At 40.6% G+C, this 20,082-nt stretch overlaps 1 protein-coding gene across 3 annotated transcripts in view; it reads right to left on the reverse strand.

Moving 5' to 3' along the window:
- The window catches only part of DYM (dymeclin), a 215,528-nt gene that overhangs the window by 123,135 nt on the left and 72,311 nt on the right, over window positions 1-20,082 (reverse strand). For all 3 annotated transcript variants that reach the window (XM_027724300.2, XM_027724297.2, XM_039390634.1), the window contains 3 exons: window positions 16,027-16,209; window positions 12,335-12,513; window positions 7,005-7,130 (listed from right to left, as the gene is read on the reverse strand). In XM_027724300.2, coding sequence (XP_027580101.1) covers window positions 7,005-7,130; window positions 12,335-12,513; window positions 16,027-16,209 — 488 coding nt within the window. The remainder of the gene's footprint in view (window positions 1-7,004; window positions 7,131-12,334; window positions 12,514-16,026; window positions 16,210-20,082) is intronic.

A 20,082-nucleotide genomic window follows, 5' to 3' on the forward strand; every position in this document is an offset into this window, starting at 1 on the left:
GGATAGATGGGATATTGGGAAGGAATTCCTGGCTGGGAGGGTGGTGAGGCTCTGGCAGAGGTTTCCCAGAGAAGCTGTGGCTGCTCCTGAGTCCCTGGAAGTGTTGAAGGCCAGGTTGGACGGGGCTTGGAGCAACCTGTTCTGGTGGAAGGTGTCCCTGACCATGGCAGGGGGTGGAACTGGATGAGCGTGAATGTCTCTCCAAACCCAAGACATTCTGGCATTCCATGATTCTCTGTCTCTTGAAGCTCTTTCACAGTACAAGAGTCATTTGAAATAGTATTCTGGTTATGACTCCTATTAGTTGGTAAGCTGATGTAGTTTGAGATACAGAAGTCCTTTCTTTACTATATATGAAGAGACAAAAGTTCAGAACATTGAAATAAATTTAAAATAAATTTTAAAAAGGTATGTCCATTATCACACATTGCATAGTACCTCACTCTTTGTCAGCACCTTCCTATTTCCCACATGGAAGTTAAAATGAAGCCAATGACTGCAACCCATAGATGGGAAAACCACTAATTAATGGCAAAGGTGACAAACATCCCCAGCTGCAGGCTCAGGTGTGGTGGGTTTCTGGTAAACACCTTTTGCTAAAAGGACCACAAAATCAGAATACGGGGAAGAGGGGAAGGCTTGAGAGGTATTTAAGGGAAGAATGGTCAAGGCTGAGGAACAGATAGGAAACACGAAATCACTACAAGAAAGGCTTCCACAAATAGCAGGTGATGAGTGGATGCAGAAGCCAGTATAATTTCTGGTTATAACAAGTCACTAATACTATTTTAAGACAAAGTGGTGACGGTATAAATGAAAGCAAGTCATCCAAGGAGTTTCAGTAAACAAGGACAACTAGTTGGTATGAACAACACAGATGATTAACAGGAAATGCCTGAAAGACAAAGCAAAATCTACACCTATTTTAACCAAAAAAAGGCAACCGAAAAGTTAAAAAGCTGTTAGTTGGATAATTAAATGATTACACATATATGAACTTCACTGCTAGAGGAGAACTTGATCATCCCAATGCTGCTAAGCATAAACCTATGATCAGACATAGCAAGTTCTTGGGTTACTTCACAGCTGCAAAATCATAAAATAAGTGTAGACAGTCATTCTGGTTGCCATTAATTGTGATTCTTAATAATGGCTTATTTATGACTATGTGAACATACCTGTTTTCAAGAGAAGATTTTATATATGAAAATTAATTAACTACTTGGACAAAAAAAAAAATATCTCAAGCTCAGCATTGGAACCTTCCAGAACAAAAGCATACTGTTATTTGAAGACTATATTATATGATCATTAAGTAATGGTTACACTCTGTAACACATAAATATAAGAGGGATAAGTTGTGGTTGCACATTTCATTTCCTGACTTTTAAAACCTTATTGAAAATCTAACATACTCCTTGTAAAACACAATATAGCTATGAAAATGGGAGGTAGAAAATATTATTTGTTTTGACATGACGCACAATGCAAATCCAAACACATTTCCAGAAGATTATTGAAAAGACATAATTGCACTCGATTTGCTCTAAAACAATACCCAAGGGCTGGTTTTTTTTTTTTTCCTCTCTGAGACAAAATACACTTAGTCCAACAAAAAAATATCAGCTTGAATCATTAAATCTCTAATAAGGTATTTCTTGTAGTCTCTCATTTACGAGTGAAACAGTAAAGCAACCTCCTCCCACAAATAAAATTAGCCCCATGTTTCCTCCCACTCCCTTTGGTGCTATTTTGTGGGGCACATCCCTGTACTTTATGAAGCAAAGTGGAAGTTCCTGATTCACACTAAGCTGGGACTCAGAACCAGGTCCCATCAAATCCTCTCTCCAAAAAGGTGCCCCAGTGGGACAAGAGGGATAGGACTGGGACAAGTTAGATAACCTCAAGCAGGACCTTGAGCCCTCCATCCACATCTTTCTCATCCACCCATGGCTCCCTGTGTTATATACAAGCCATCGTCCTTCCAGTTTTCCCTCCCTGTAATTCATTCCCAACTGTTTGCCCCCACAGACCCCATTTCTTCTCAGTTCTTTTTTTTATCAGCTTCCACTCCCCCACGCACACCTTACAATCATGGCACCACAGAATGGTTTGGGCCCAAAGGGACCTGAAAGCTCACCCAGTCCCACCCCTGTGCCATGGGCAGGGACACCTTCCACTAGACCATGTGGCTCCAAGCCACGTCCAACCTGGCCTTCAACACTTCCAGGGATCCAGGAGCAGCCACAGCTTCTCTGGGAAACCTGTGCCAGGGCCTCACCACCCTCCCAGCCAGGAATTCCTTCCCAATATCCCACCTAGCCCTGCCCTCTGGCAGTGGGAAGCCATTCCCTCTTGTTCTACCTTGCCCATTCCAATCTCTCATCAAAAAGAAGGCTGTCTCCATCTTCCTCAGCATTTTGTCACTCTGTTCCTGTCCTGCCTCTTTACTCATTTCTTTGCTCAGCAGTCCCAAATCTTACTTGTTTCTTGTTTAATTCTTATCTCTCTCCCCCATTACACCATCCCATGTTCCTTGTACAGCCAGCCACAGCCTGTTTCCAATTCTGCCTTTCACATCAGGGCTCCTGTTCCTACACACTTTCAACATGTGGATGTGGCACTTGGGGACACGGGTTAGGTGGTGGCCTTGGCAGTGCTGGGAGAACAGTTGGACTTGATGGTCTTAAAGGACTTTTTCCAACCTAAACGATTCTGTGTGGTTTCAACCACTGCCAAGCAGCAACAGAACCACCACTGGGAGCAGAGTGCCATCCCAGAGGAGCTGGAAGCAGCACTTACATAAGCTTCGGCTTGTCCCTATGGATTTCACCTGACAACATGACCCCTGTGCAGGGGAGGATGCAAACAGCCCAGCTGGCTCTGGGAACAGCAAAATGAGAATATTCAGTCACCACGGACGTCAGGGCACCTCCAGTTACATATGTGCTGCGCAGATGGAAACAGACTCCCCATGCCCCCGAGACTGGTAATTTGGTCACAATTAGTCACATTATCAGCAACAGAGCCCTGGCACAAAGGCCACCTGACAAAGTTTCAAATGCCTAATGCAAAACATGAAGTTACCAGAGATTGTTAAAAAAACATGCTGACAGCTGTAAGCACAGACAAAGACGTGTTCGTGCCCCGGTCTCGCTCCAGAAATGGCAAATGGTTCTCCCTGAAAATCTAAAAACATCAACCTGGGAAAAGGCCAGTCACTGAGACAACTATTCCTTGAAATAATATACTTACTCCTAAAAAAATAAATAAATTCAAGGTTAAAAAGTTACCTCTGAGAACCTGTTACCTCTCCTCTCCTCCACAATGAAGAAAGCAACCACAGCTGGTAGGCAATGAAACAACTATTTGAAAAACAACAACAGCAACCACCACCATCCCTCACACAGCTCTGGGTTTCAGAAGCATGAACCATGAAAATATTCTAAATTTCAAAATCATCTACCTGAAAACAGTGCCACAATTGACCAATCTCACTGATTTGCAGATAACATTAAAAAGCAGAAGGAAAAAGGAAAAGGCTCAGTCCTGGGGTAGTCTTGCAAGAATAATTAAAGAAAAAAAAAAATTAAATGTTTTGATGAATTACTCTTTTTAACACCAGTCTCCTGGACACCTACAACTCAGGGAGCACAAACTGCAGATGCAAAGAGCAGGAGCTCAGATCTACATATACCAAGCAGCAAGATTCTCAGTTTTCCATAACTTTCCTCATGAGATATTTTTTAACACACTAAAAATAAACAGTTAAATCGTGATTTACAGTCTATCACCATTTACTACAGCATGCAGTGCTGTAGTAGTACTAAAAGGTTACTGCTACATAACATTTTGTATTATGTTATTTTGACATCTGGTGTAATTTTATTTACAGTTTCATAAATCAGAGACCAAAAATCACCAATACATGTCTCCTTTGGGGAATTCCTGTATTTACTCATTTACTCTGGTAGCAGTAGTAGTAGTAGTAGTAGTAGTAGTAGTAGTAGTAGTAGTAGTGAAAGCAATTGAGCTCTATGTGGTTACAGTGACCCAGCTGCATTCAACCAATTGCAGGACCTATGCTTTTGATCATATTTTCCAGGCAGTTAAGACCACATTCATTTTAAATAAAAAAATCCTTCAGCATCCTACAGCAGTCAAAAAGAGTTTTTGTGGTTTCCTGAGCTCTTTACCAGCTGGTATAATAACCAGATTTATAAAACTTTGCTTACTAAAATTAATCTGAAAAATCAATAAATAAATGTGGGTTAAATGCCACAAAGGAAAATAGCCCATAAATGGACTGTACAGTCATGCTTCTTATAAGAACAGTACACAGGATATAGAGCAGCAGAGAGAAAAACAGGTTGATCTAAAATACATCTTTATTTCTTCATAGCGACGGAGGAAAAAAATAGTCCTGCCATAACTGCTAAAATCTGGTAGGTATTTGTGGTGAATTAAGGTTTTGTGAAACTGATGCTAGATGCTCACATTTTACAGAAAGACCCACACATATTTTCTGACTCCCCCGATTTTGCAGCCCTATAATATCCTCTCAGCCTTTAGGAGACATGAAGTTAATAGTTAAGAAACTATGAGACAAATTTCTTACTTTTTATTGCAGTTTTTGAACCGTAACTTGCTTATTCATACCCGAAAACATCCACTTAAACAATCCAAAAAGATGGGTGAGGGGAAGTGATTTATCAGCATGATTTTGAAACCTTTTTCCCCCTTCACTTACTCCCCATTGTAGGATCTGTAGGAATCCACTACCCAAACCTGTATCCACCACCCAGAGTTCACAAGAGAAGACGTGATGTTCACATTTGTACTTTCACATCCACATTCCTCAGTAAATGGAACGGCACAGAAGATGTAGATCACGAAGATAACTTTATAAGTAAGGAATCCTTTCTGTAAGGAACACTTAAGGGTTGGTATCCCAGTTACCAACTCATCTATGTCACAGTTCATTCAGGTGGCTTTCAGAGCACACAGTTTTAAGTTTGAACAAGGACAGACCTCCACTTTCTCCTTCACTGCATCCAATCCATCCATGTGACACTCAGATTAAGAGAAGGGGGCAAGAAAAAGCCTTTAAGTTCAATAAAAAAGGCACTGCAAAGCTGCTTTGCCTCCAAATTTGCTCTCTCCTTTGGCATCAAACATGCCCCATCCAGCTGAGAATGGAGAAAAGGGTAAAAGAAAGAATAGTAAGGAAAAGAGGACGACAGGAGGAGGAATTAAGACTATTCCACACCTGTTCTCTGCAGTGCCTTAGCACTGCTTTGGCTTTTGAGGGCAAAAGTGTGCATTTTCACAGCTTTTTCTGCAGTGTGGCTGTCAGGAGAAGCTCAACAGACAGTGCTGCAGGCTCGGGTACCTCACAGCCACCTCTCATTATCCACCTAAGAAGCAAATCCAGCAAAACTCTGGCCACACTCTGTTAATGAACAGATGCTTCTCACCAGGCACAGAGGGGAGGAAAGAAGCAGTTAGTGAAAATCTGAAGTAAAATCAAAGATTAAATTCAGAAGAAAATGGAAGAAGCAAAGGCATGACTGAAAAAAAAAAAAATCAGTGCAGGGTAGAAGGAACAAGGTGGGGGTTGTGTTTTTATTAAGATGGAAGTAGTAAACCAATATCCACACTGCACAGCAAACACTACAACTCTGCTGGCAGGGTGAGCTGAAAGGCAAGAATAAACCGGACAAGAAAACTTGATCTATGTTTTCATTTCACAGCTGGATCCTCATTAAGAAATTTTAGGGAAATCTTCCACTTTTACTCATCCAGTAAGGAATTTATTAAAAGACTGCGTGTAAAGCCTTCAAACTGAATGAAGAATGATGGGGGAAGAGACTGAGGCAGGAATGAAGCCTTGTCTGCTGTGCTCCGACCCTCAAGAAGCTCAGTTTATGGGAGAGGTTAAATGACTTAGTGACACAGAACCCAAAAATACACATCACACACGTACACCTCTGGTACACATTTACAAGTTCAAGGCACACGAAGTTGGAGGCAGGAGAAAAAAAGCTTCGGGAAAATATTTCTGTCATCTTCATGGTTACTATAGGTGCTCCTACTAAAAGCTGCTTCCTAAAAGGCATTGCCAGGAAATTGCATATAAATCATCTGTTCTTGCTTTCTACTCTCAGAGCTACAGTAAATAATCTGAAATTTCAGAAAATAAATGCTGTAACCAAAAAAAATTGCCTCTCCTTCCAAAACAGGCTGGAAATTTACCTGGGAAGAGTTCTGTTTAGAAACTTTGAAACCAGCTTGCAGCTTTTTTGCCATTTCAATAATTTCACATAAACCCAAGAGAGTTTCTGTGTCCCAGTCTAAAAATGAAATTAAAACAGTGCAGATATCTCATGCATTATCACAGCTTTAGAAGCTGGGAAACTAGAACATAGTTGTCCAAGGTATTGTCCAGCAGAGATGGTCAAGGTCCACCAAAGTTAGCCAAAATTTGGATTCTATTATATGGACAACATAAAATAGAAACAAATCTAGCAGAATGACACAAAAAGAAATGCCAAGTAAGGAAGTAACAGTCAGTCTGGAAAATAAAACTCCAGCTAAAAGCTAAAAGCTGCATCAAACCGGTTAAGCAAAGATTTTAATTAGAAATAAAAAAAGGTTTCCTGTTTTTTTCCCCTCTCCTCTAGGCCCTCCACTTCCACAGCAAACATTCAGCATCTTTGAGGCAGCCTGCCTGGCTATTACCACGTTACTTTGCAACAGGAACACCAAAAAAGACAAAGAAAAAGAGGTATATGCAGCGCTTCCTCTACAAGAGGGAGAGGAAAAGTTTTGAAATTGCTTTTCAGGTTACCCATCCTTACAAAAGAAATACGTATCTGTCATCAAATTTGGATGAGCCCATTCAGCCTCCTCTGAGGGAACATATCTGCCAGTGTATCTTCATACAAGTAAACACTGAAATAATGTTTAGAGCTGAAGGATTATTTACCAAAACAACAACTCACCACTTCGTGAATGGATCGGTTGAAGCCATCGTCCTCTGTGAGGATCAGCAAAATGATAAGAGCCATGTAAACATGGTGTGAGTTCCTTTCCTCAACGTGGTACAGAATTTCAAGAATTGGCAGAACCTTTAGGAAAGGAAAAACGTGCCTATTAGTTTATTCTTCAAATACTTCAGACAATAAACAGAGGAGGCCCTAAAGCTCCCATGTCCTTCTCAATATCATACCAATTTCTCCCTCTTGAAATAACCACCCCTAAGCAGTGATTTTGTCTCTGCAAGAGAGTCTAAAAAAATGCTTTCGTGTGGTCAGACATGGAATTTCAATCCCTAATAAATGAGATTCCCAGCCATACCTACCATAGGCCCCTCACGCTTCAGTTCTTCTCTCTACACTACAGGGGAAAATCAAATTGCTAAACAAGATTCTCACCAGTTCAAGCAGGAAAACAGTTGTTTCTAACCATCTGTGCTACCACATGCCTGGTGTGAAAGGACTTTCCTCATCAAATCTAGCCATGCAAATTGGAGCTGAGGTGAACAGAGGCATTTTGAGTCAAATCTCCTTTTGGTGTGCAAGGATGATCCCAGAAAAGAACCAGTTTTGGTTGGGTTAAGACTAGAAAAGGCCTGTTTTTCCAGTTTTAGATAATATGCAGCCAAAGAGAACTGACATTATGACGAGAGTTCAGCCCAAGGTCTTGCAACATTTCCACCAGGATGAACAGTTTAAGCCAAAGTCTTGCAATAATAACGAAAATGAGATTTCATTGCAACAGCAAGCATACCTGAATGCTAGTCTAAAGTTAATCCAGATGCAAACGCTGTCCCTCTACCAACTGAAAATTAGCTTTCCACTGGCTCAGTACGACGTGGCTTTCCCAGCCTGCAGAAATAGGCCTAAATCACAAAATACCCTGGAAAAAGGAACTGGAGAAAACTCTCAGTTCCAAGAAGCTTCTAAACACCTAAAGGCTTGCTGTTTTTCAAAACTGGCCAAGTGCAGCAGGATGAATCATGTGAAACCTATTCTGGTGAGCGGCCAGGACACCGAGTGCTTCACAAGCCTCTGAAGTTACCAAAATGTTCTCTTACAATCAACCATCCTCAAAACAGCTGGAACATACTAAAACAGTTTCTATTAAAATGAAATGAGATTGATTTAAATGCTGCAGGCCACAAAACCTTTTGACAGATGCTTTGGTCGGGGTCAAGACAAGACCGCAACAGAAGCTGAGGGACAATATATTTACAATAATATTTTTATTACTATTAAATAAATATGAAAATAAAAAACATTACATAAAAATATTTATACATTGCAATCACGCTTCCTTTGCCATTTTAAAGGATCCTTCACAAACTTCTCTCTCCAGTAGAAACTTGAGTCAACATCTTTGTGTTTTCTGAATATCAGTCTTGACTAAAGACCAGTAACTGATGTAACTGATGTATGGCCAAAAAACATTAGCCCTTTTCCTTGGGTGGGGGAAAAGGAAGACAAACATTTAGTCCACTGTTTAAATTATTTTAACTTTAGTCTACTGTTCAAATTATTTCTACCTCCAACACTTGCATGCAGCTTTGACTGCACAAGCTCTAAGTCCTTTCCCAGTCCAAGAGTTATGATAATAAGATGCACATAAAACTAACCAAGAATTGCATTTACAACTGGACTTTGCAGGGAGAACAACAAAAGCCTTGCTGAAGGTAACCAGTGGAATAACTTCTTGGTTTTCTAGGTAGATCCCAAGTAGAATCATTTAATGGTTTGGCTTGGAAGAGTCCTTTAAAGGTAACTGAGATCCAGCGTGCTTAGTGTTAAATAATTCCACACAAAGCACTCTGGCAAAGCATAATCCTTCCAAACAGCTCAGAATATCTTCTCTTTCTCTGCACATTAATATTAGTTCAAATTGTAGCTGAAAAAGTCCATCCATGTTCCTCAAGTGCTCGGAGTCCTACCAGTGTGTGGCTACCAACTACATTTAAAAAGCATGCCTTGATATTAAGACATCAGAGACATTTCCCTATGAGCCAATATGTCAAAGTCTTACTAAAATTTCATACTAGCTACTGAACAGTGGACTGGCTTTCCAAATTACTGCAATCAATCCTCCTGCCCCAAACAAACCTCTGTTCTTTCAAAACCTCTTCCCACCTCCACTGCCCTGGCCACGATTCCCTTTCCACTCCTCTTTTAGGCTTCTCTCCATCTACACACCAGATGAAGATCAGGGAGGCAAATGGCAACTCTTACCTGCCATTTCCAGATGAAAATAGAATAAATTCACACAGTTTCTATAACCCTTCCTCCTTCCAACACTTTTTCCTTTATAGTGATTGCAAGGTGCACATGCCTTTAGGACAAGTATTACTGTGCTCAGAACAAAAGCTGTTTGACAAGCCACAACTTAAATAAAAAAGTTAGGATGCAAGATTCAATTAAAATTCTAATTATATTAAAACAGAAAAGTGAAAAGACTTTGGGAGATGCCAGTTGGAATCTGGAGGAGATAGTTTTTTCCAAAAGAGGAAAATCATCTCAGGGAGCTTCCTTCTTATGCGATGGCTTTGTCCAGCCATGCACTGACAAGACAACAACCACCTATTTTAGTATTACTGGACCTTATAGTCAGTAAACCACCACTACTGCTGACACTCCCCCATCAGGAGCAGCTTTTAACTGGCAAGACACAGCCACCATTAAAAAGTTACTTTTAATCCTCAAAACAAGTGGCAGGTAAAAACAGACACTGAAAATTGCAGGTGCTATATTCAGTCCCAGGCTGGTTTCCCCAATAAAGAGTTTTAAAATAGCTTGTCTTTAGAAATCAACAAAACACAAGCAGTAACCTGCTTAAGCCAAATTTATAGCACAGGCAAAAATATTGCTGTACCATCAACTGATATAAATACATCATTATATACATTATTTCAGTCCAGTCATGTCGAGCAGCAACAAAAGCTCAACTCAGCAGCCAAAGCAAACACATTGAATAGCTCATTTCTTATAAGCAGAAATCTCACTGGCATTTTTAGTTGCAATATTGTGTTAATTGCACTTTCAAACAGGAAAAGGCTTAACATTCTCTCATCCACAGACCACGATGCTATGCCTATCAAATATTTGTTAATTGCATCCTATTTCAACTGTCCCTCCACTTTCTGGAAGAGCAAAAAAGTTGATTCACTAACAATAAAACATGAAGCTCAACAGAAGGTGAAGGTATTTACCTATAACTGACAGTGAGAGATTCATATACAAATGAATCACCACCCCACTCTGCAAGCAGGGAGTCCTCTCTGTTCAAGGATTCCCCCTTACGAAGGCACATACACGTCCTGATGCTTCTCAAGCTCTTCTCTGACCTACCATGTAAGATTCCTAAGCCTCTCACAGTTTTATTTGTAATTTTAAGGCAAACAAAAATTAAAATTCTCTACACTGTCTCCATTTTTCAACAGCTTGTAACTATTTTATGAAGTAAAATAGTAGTACATCACCAGAAGACCACACAGTCTATTAGCACCACCCTTGCCATACAGGAAGGAATAACCAGCTCCAATATTCAAGGCCCTTCATCTCATTTACAAGCCCAAGACTGAATTTTTTTCACTGCAGGGTTGTAATTAGGAGATAATGATTTCTTTGTCCAGTAATCCTCCTACTCCCCCAGTTCTTTTTGGGTCTGTGTAACTGAGCAATTACAATTGCTCTTCTCAGTTGGTTGCTGCTCATTCTTACCTACTGGCCCGATAAAAACAAGAGGATTGGACAAAGATGTCAGTAACTTGTCAGTACAGATCACAAAAAAGCAGCAGTATGCAGGAAGAGCAAAATAAGAGCAGGCAGTTTCAAATGTTGGTATCCAAAAAAAACCAAACCACCCCCCAAAAACATACTGTTGACTTTTCAGTGATGCTTGTCTGAATTTTCTCAGACTTTCCCACATAGTGTTAAATGTTGATGATGATTTCTGGGATTTTCTGATCTTTTTATTATTTTTTTTTAGGTGATAATATATGAAAATATCCCACATTGCAGAGCATCTGTGTACCTGCATTTGGAGTTGTTTTGACATATGCACCTCATGGTTTTTCTAGAAGTTTTACAGTATATCAGACAACATGATTCTAAAACAAAGCACACACGTAACCTTTTCTTCTCCAAAGCAACCTGGTCTAGTGGAAGGTGTCCCTGCCCATGGCAGAGGGTTGGAATGAGATGAGCTCTAAGGTCCCTTCCAATCTAAACCATTCTGGGATTCTATTTGATGACTCTAAAGGTACAGCAAATTGTTAAGGTTAGCAGCTGTTAAACTTCTCATATCACACACTAACTGCCCCAAAAATTATACTTTGCCATTTGTTCACAGAACTCATACAAAATGACTCAGCCCCTGCCCAGATAATCCTCAGCAGATGACGCAGGAGTTCAGTCTTGAATCAATTCAATACCAACCATCTCACCCCCGTTTGCCAACAGTGGCGTCTATCAACTCCGATTTTAGCAATACATCTGCTGGAACTTGGACTGAAACCAAACTCACTCCATATCTGCCATCAAACAGGCAAGAGATCTAATTACCTGGCAAGATTTCAAATATTAAAATGGAAAGAGTTCACTATTCCGTTACCAATCCCCCTAGACAGCCATTATCTTATTAAAGGAATGCTTTTTAATAAGTAAGATTTGCTAAAGTGGTTTGTGACATGACTAAAGTGGGGAGCATAAGCTAATTTATAACCTACAAAAACCATACCAGGTGTCTGTTATATTGCCCATTAACCACAATCCTATTTAAGTGGCTAAAAACTCACTACAGCTGTATTTCTATAAAACCTGTGAGCTGCTCCATGAGGAGTTTCAGTCTCAGGTCAACCCTGTAAGACATTTGGCATGTTAGTCAAGTTACAGCTCATTTTGTTAACTATTATTCCTGAATGTACACAGTAAGTTCGTGCAACTTTTTAGTCCAAATATCTAAAAGAGATAAATAAAATAATGAATAGAATGATATTTGCCACCAGTTTCTTTACCCTATGATCACAGAAGTGAGTAGGTTTGACCTGGATCATAATAGTGGCAAAGAGAAAGAGGGAAAGAGAGACAGCCTTGTAGCTTTACCAGTACGACCCTTTACTGCAGTGACATGTTCTGCATCACACTCCTGAGATGACATAACAAAAATGAATAAGTGAGCTAGAACTGGTGAAAAAGTGAGACAGGACCTACTGCTCCCACTGCAGAACAGGGACCACTGACAGCTGCTGACACTCAGGTCCAGCCCCTTGTGATGAAAATCAGGTAGGCAGAGAAAGACTTACCAGATTTTCTATGTCTGTCCGTGCCAACACGTACGTTCGCACGTTGCTGTTCTGGTGCAGAAGCATGTACAAAAGGAGAGTGGCCTGATCAGACTTCTGCTGCTCACACAAAGCTGTGTATAAGCTGTTAAAGTTAATCTGGAAAGCGTGTGGATTTGACGATGAAAAAGCAGTGTTATCTGAAATAAAGAAATAAGAGTAAATCTTGAACAAATACACTTATCATTCAGATAAAAATCCCTTGGTGAAATATTTTATACAGACACCACAGTGAGGAGGAAATAGAAATCATCCACAACTCCTATCACCAATGGCCATAAACCCTAGTAGGGTCTCATGAAGATTCAGCTGTGCCAAAAAGGCTGAGGTTGTCCTCCCACGTGAGCAAGTTAGACCCCTCTACCTGCACAAAACACTCTTCTTTTTTCGTAAAGCTATTCTTTTTGTCCAAATGGCTTTCCCTGCTAAGAAGGAATGTGGTCCCAGGAGCTGCTCCAAGTAGAACAGCTACAATATCTTCTCAGGAACGAATATGCTGACAATTCATGTGTTTCCAAACCCTGCACCCCACACTTCCAGGTTTAGTTCCCTGGCATCAATATGGAGTATCTTGGTATGAAGGGGATATGTGCATAGGTCAAGACTATTCTGGTATCTCAGTGAAACACAGATTTTGTCAGGACCTTAGATGTGTGTGGTGGGGAATTTCATGGGTTAAGTGGTGTAAAACACGACATCACATCGTCTGACATCCCTCAAAGTAACAGCAGTTTGTTGATATTCACAATACACTCTGTGCCAGAGCTGGAAGTGAAAATAGAACAGATTTCTGTTCACAGAACCTTTACCAGTTTCAATAAAAACTGGTAAACATCTGCACAGATCTCTGTGGTCTAGAAATTCCCAGTGGAAACAGAAAAGGCTAGAACTCAAAGGGGGCTTTTAAAAAAGATGGAGAGTGACTTTTTACATGGGCAAATAGTGACAGGACAAGGGGGAGTGGTTTTAAACCGAAAGAGGAGACATTTAGATAATAGATTAGGAAGAAATTCTTTACACTGAAGGTGGTGAGGCCCTGGCACAAGTCGCCCAGAGAAGCTGTGGCTGCCCCATCCCTGGGAGTGTCCAAGGCCAGGCTGGACGTGGCTTGGAGCAACCTGGGCTAGTGGAAGGTGTCCCTGCCCATGGCAGGGGGTGGATGGAACTGGGCGATCTTGAGGGTCCCTTCCAACCCAAACTACGCTGTGGTTCTCTGATTTGTAGCCTGTATTCTTGGCAAAGTTCCTAAACAGCTTTCAGCACAGAAGAATGCGACAGTTGTCACTTATTTTGAACAACACTTCCACCCGCTTTGGAAGGAGAAAGTGCTTGGAGGCCCTGTGGGAGCCCCCCAGGAGCCCCGGCTCCCCTCAGTTTTCTGAGGGCCCGGCAGAGACGACGTGCTGGGGAGCCACCACTTCCCTTGGCCTGGGCGAGGGGTGGCAGCTCCAGCCATTCAGCTGGAGTCAGCAGGAGCCCTGGAGCAAACCCTCCTCCTGCTGCGGGAGCCGGGAAGCGTTGCCGCGCACACGGAGGCGAGACACAGCCCCGCTGCCTGTCCCAAACCAACGTACCCACAGAGACCCAAACCTGCCCTTTCTGAACTACTGACCATGCTTGTGGACCAACTGGTGTAAAACCTCCTGCTTTGGGTGAAAATTCCTCTCCACAACGGGAGGTTTGGACGTAGACAGCAAAATCAGAACAATTCCATCCTTGATGTGCCACAGTTCATTAGCTGAGAAGTGTCCATTGACTTTCCAGCTTCACCTCAGTGGATGTTTAAACTGTGCCCCTTGGATTTATAGCCTTTCACTATCAGTAATAAAAATCTAAATAGTATTAAAGAAACTTACCAGCAACAGCAGCACAATCTTGTATTATTCTATAGAACATTAGGCTGATCAACAGAAAAACTAAACTATTCCAGACCATGTAGAATAAAGAAAACTACCCTGAATTCTACTAGTGTTGTCACAATTAAATTATATAAATTACTTTAAAAAAAAACCACACCAGTTTTCTTTTTATAGTCACATGCTACAGATCATTGTGACAGCAACCAGCTTTCTTTTTTCATCTCACTTTCCTCATACTAAGCCCTCAGAATGTTTACAAGAATCAAATTTAAGCTCAATTATGAGTATCACAAGTGGAAACAAGTTTCTGGGAAATCATAAGTCGTTCTATAACCATGCATATCTAGAGAAAATACAGCTTTTTATGCTACTTTTGACATAGAAGAAGTTCTTTTAAAATTTTATAATGATAAGCCTATAATACTTCTCAACAAAATTTACTGGCTACTAGTGAATTTAATCAAAGTCAACCAAAATAAAACATTAATGGAAGTCTGCACTTTAAAAAATAGAACAAAACAAAAACTTTATCAACAATTTGATCTCAACCACCTGTAAATGGCATACAATAAATCCAAGGAGCATGTTAGGATTCAGAATTCTTCTAATGAGAACAAATCTCCATCCTCATGATCTAACAAAATTTCCTAGGTAAAGGTAAATAATTTAGAGCTCAACCTGCTAAATACTTAATGGTTAAAGGAATACAAAAACTGTCTGAAAGTGAGTAACTCAGAGGGATTATTGTGGCTTCATAGGTTGTCACATTCCTCCTGAACTCTGTGCATGCTGGCAACCTGCACAAAGCCAATGAAAGGTAAAACCCCATGGCTGAAACTCAGAGATTTAAGTCCATAAAACATATATGGGAAGTGTTGGGAGTCCCCATCCCTGCAGGGATTTAAAAGCCATGTGGATGTGGCACTTGGGGACAGGGGTTGGTGGTGGCCTTGGCAGTGCTGGGGAACTGTTGGACTCAATGATCTTAGAGGGCTTTTCCAACCTAAACAATGCTGTGATTCTATGAAAAGCAGCACAGCTGCTCACTGAGCTGCCCAGACAGTCCAGGCTGTGTCAAGGAACCACTGTGTCCCAAACAAGACCCTCTGTCAGTCAGAGGGTCAGCACAGCACCTGCAGTTACCTGATACAGAGACTGGAACCAGCCTTCTCAAAAACAAGACAAGCACTGAAAATGCTCTGAAGCCTTCCACATACGCAAAACTCATGAAAGTGCTTATACTAACCTTATTAAAATTATTAAAATTAATCTTATTAAAATTATATTTTACCTCACACTTGCAACAGAAGAATATAGTCAGCAAATCCATCCAGGTAGTAATTCAATTGCTTATCTTCACTCTAAGGAACATGACTCCAGCTAAACAGGATTCCTCTGTAAAGTTTTAGGTGACTCCAGCAGACTCTTGGATAGCCTACCTACTTATAAGTCAGTTTTATTTATACTTTATGAAATTAAGGAGTCACAGAACCATCAAGGTTGGAAGAACCCTTCAAGATCATCTTTGTCCAACCGTAAACAGGACTAGAATCGCAAAGTTTTCTAATCTTTCTCAAGTCTGAAGGACAAAGTATCCTCCCTCTGTCCCTACCATTAAATTCCAGCAGCTGAGGAACGTCACCTCAAAACTCCCAGAAGAAAAGGCACAATTACTGCTCTTCCACGGGCTTGCTGGAAGAACAACAATTTTTGGAAAGAGAACCTCTAAGAAATCACAGCAACTTAAAATTCACTTTCAACAGCTCGTGCTTACAGATAAGAACAGATACGAACCTTGTGTGTTCTTGAAGGACATAATAGCTTGCCTGTAGGGGTTGGGCATGTCTGGGGCATCAGTCAGGTTGGCCAAGACCAGCAGCAGCAGCAGGCTCTGGCTGGCGAGCGGGGAGCACTGCTCCAGCTGCGGCGACGCTTTGCTGCCCACCCCGCCGAGCGTGAACACTGTCCAGAGGCCAGCTGCAGAGGAAAGCACAAAACAGCATGTTAATGTTTCAATAAACAAAACTCCTCTAGAGGCCAGGGTTAGATTAGTTGTGAGGGAGAAATTCTTCCCTGTGAGGGTGGGGAGGCCCTGGCACAGGTTACCCAGAGAAGCTGTGGCTGCCCCATCCCTGGGAGTGTCCAAGGCCAGGTTGGACAGGGCTTGGAGCAACCTGGGATATTGTAAGGTGTCCCTGCCTATGGCAGGAGGTGGAATGAAGTGAGCTTTAAGGTCCCTTGCAACCCAAACCATTGTGTGATTCTACATGGTGCACGTACCAGTCCAGTATTAAAGGCATAATGTACAAAGTCAAAGCAATGTCCCCAAATGCTGCTCGTCAAAACTCATTATCACACAGCTTAAAGTTTGACGTTTGAGCCTGAAACACAGAGTCATTTTCATACTTACAGCACTAAAAAACAAAAAATAAACTCCAACACTAACTGCATTTGAAATTCCTGTTCCCAATTACAGCAGTGTTGGTGAACCAAGCTGAGTGCCTAAGTACCAATCAGAGGAGAAGGAGCATCAGAGGACTCTCTTTATCCCTCTCCAGAAAGTCCATTAGTCCTTATTTCCCTACCACTGCTCATGGCACTCTCTTACACCGCTGAAAAAAAAAATAAGAAAAGCAGCAAAACTGAAAGAGAGATGCTGCAAACTCAGTATTACTGAGGGACAAAGTCAAGAAGGACAAACCCTCTATGTTTATCACATCTGTATCCCCTGATACATTCCCAGGGGAATAAGAAGCAGCCTCTCTCAATCACAGTGTATTGCATTCCTCCCCAAATGCCTGCCCAGCAGTTCATTTTTCTGAGTGTATCTTCAAATTTTATGGCACAGACTGAGCATTTCATCAAATTATTCATTTAATAGGTCAAAGTCCTGAATTATACAGAAAAAAAAAAAGCTCAACTAAAAAAAAAATAGAAAATTCTTATTTCCTCTTTTAATTAATGTCTAAACTGAAAATTAATTACAATTTTCCTCACTTCTTAAAGAAGACAGAAAAAATTAAGGAAGTTTAGTTTTCAATCTTCTAGTCTGAGAGATTCAAGGTGCAAATGATAAAATCCTGTAAGCCATGTGAACGCAAAGCATTAAGTGTAGTGTAACCAATTAAAAAGAATTTCAAGTACTCTTAGCCCTACAAAATTTCAAACCATTCCAAAGAGCGTTTTTCTTCAAATGTAATTATACAATCAGATTATGTAATAAACCAGTGCTCCCTCATCAGCACAATTGCAGGGCAATTACTGCCATGTCAAGGGCAAGGGAACTAATGCCACTCAGTGTTAAGCAGCTTGAGGGAGTTCTTATAATAAAAAGCACTATAATTACAGCCTTCTTAGCAAAAATTTAATGTTCCATTAATAACCCTTTATCACCATGGTTTCAATCCACTGTCCTTTAAATCGGAATGAATGATGCTGACCATGAAGTTAGTTTTTGAACTCTCATGAGTTATCCAGAGGGGTAACGTGCAGAGAAAGTACTGTAAGAAAACCAAAACAACCATACATTTATCATAGGTTAAGTAAATTCAAATTTGGCACATCGTCTTTCTTAAACTTCAGCTTAGTTCTCATTTTTTGTTTTCCACCACCCCACCCTTCTGTGGCTGGCATCTGCCACTGCTACACCTTTCCTCAACAGTCAGGAAAGGAGGGATGTGGCCAAAATACTGTCGATTAATCTGAATCTTCCACCAGGGAGAACGAGGTCATCACGTGCGACAGAAATCTGCACATTAATATATGAACCAAGTAACTCATATTTCAGATTCTGCTTCTTCAGAACATCACAGAAACAAAAACAAAACAACAACAACAACAAAAATCAACAAAAACAACAAAACACAAGTAAAAACCAAACCAAACAAAACAAAAAAAACACCAAAAAAACACAACACCAAAAAACCCCCACAGAATAAAAGGAAGAAAATGCCATATTTAAAAGGGATGAAGGCCAGGCTGGACGAGGCTTGGAGCAACCTGATCTAGTGGAATGTGTCCCTGCCCATGGCAGGGAGGTGGAATGAGATGAGCTTTGAGGTCCCTTCCAACCCAAACCATTCTGGGATTCCATGATTCTATGAAAATTCCTACATAAGCCAACAGGATAGCCATAGGTGGCTGTAACAGTACTAGTGTTGCCTGGCACCACTACAAGCACGAAGAGAAATTTGGCCTAGACATCAACGTACAATTCAACATACAGAGCTTGGATTTCTTTCACGTTGAATTTTCACTTTAAATTTAATTTACTCCTATTCTCTTGTCATTTTTCCATATTCTCAAGGGAAATGCAAATTCACAAAGTTTTCTTACAGCTTTCTAGATCTCTGGGAGGCGGCCAAGACAGGATAGGGTTCTCAAAACTAAACCACTGAACTGTGAAACGGAGGGAGGAGTAGATTACCTGAAATAGCATTGTCAGCCAAAGTGCTTCTGAAGATTTATAAACTCTTGAAAAGCCTCTACATTACCAAATACTACCTTTCTGGTCCTAATTATAAGCCTGATGAAGTTAATAATCCATAACCCTAAAACAGCCTCTTCAATGTTGTTGTGGTTTAACACCACACAGCCAATCATTCGCTCCTCCCTGGTGGGATGGAGGAGAGAACTGGAAAAAAAGAACTGGAAAACTCATGGGCTGAGAGTTTTTCTGTTCACTAGGACAGAAAAGGATGGGAAAATGATGATGATGATGATGGTGATGATAATAATAGCAATAATAATAGTAATAATAGAATATACAGAAGAGTCTTCCTCTCTGGGGATATTCCAGAACCATCTGGATACAATTCTGTGCCACGTGCTCTGGGACAACCCTGCTGGAGCAGGGAGGTGGGAATAGATGACCCACTGTGGTCCCTTCCAGCCTGAACCACTCTGGAATTCTCTAATATAACTTTTTCTTGACTCGGTTCCACATGGAACCACATTGCTAGAATGTTTGTCAATTTGAGAAATATAAAATCCTGCCAACTATTTCTGTCAAATACCCGGATACTTTGATACAGGTACTGACTGCTTTCACCTTTAAAACTAAATTATAGATATATTTTTGTCCTTCTCTTCCACCAAAGTACCCATCACAGATTTTTTTCCCCACTCAAACAATGTAAGGCAGAGCAAGAAATGCAGGTCTTAAGAGCAAGGTACTTTTTTTGCAACAGAGAACCTGAGGCCTTCTGTAAGATGGCTGGAAACACAGTTCACAGTCATGAAAACAAACCCAGGACTTTAATGTAGTTTGACAGTCTGTGAAACAACACTTAATGGCAAAATGAAGTTATGACACATCCATCAAAACAGAACTTTCTTTCACCTGACTGTTATTTAACACAAACACAATTCTGCAGAAATCTCAGCCCAATGCCTGGTCTCTGTTACACAACGAGATACAAATAAGGTTCATGTTTGTACCTCCTTGAAGAAAAGTTTAAACCCACTTATTTATAGTTTCATGTGACTAAGCAGAATTTTAAGAGTTTGATTCTGAATACATTTTAAAACCAACAGACAGGTAGGAATGCAGAGGGTACTTTAAAAACTCATTATACTCATATAAAGCATTGCAGTTTATAGTCAACAACTTCTAGCAGTGTCTACCATTATTTTAAGTCAGTATATCAACTGACTGTGAGGTATAATTGATTTGTGAGCTCTCCTGGGGTAGTTATTGAACTACTTGCAATCCTTCCACAAAATGTGTTATTTACCTTCCAATCTTCAGTATAAAGGCTTGGATGACAAATTCTCTGAGCTTTCCCCTCAGCATTAAACTAACGCTGAGGAAATTGGTATTACTTATTTCCAAGCATCTTTCTACGAAAT

Source organism: Pipra filicauda, unplaced genomic scaffold (genome assembly GCF_003945595.2).
Source record: "Pipra filicauda isolate LSUMZ 115617 unplaced genomic scaffold, ASM394559v2 scaffold128_size5466820_pilon, whole genome shotgun sequence".
In the NCBI taxonomy this organism is placed as follows: Eukaryota; Metazoa; Chordata; class Aves; order Passeriformes; family Pipridae; genus Pipra; species Pipra filicauda.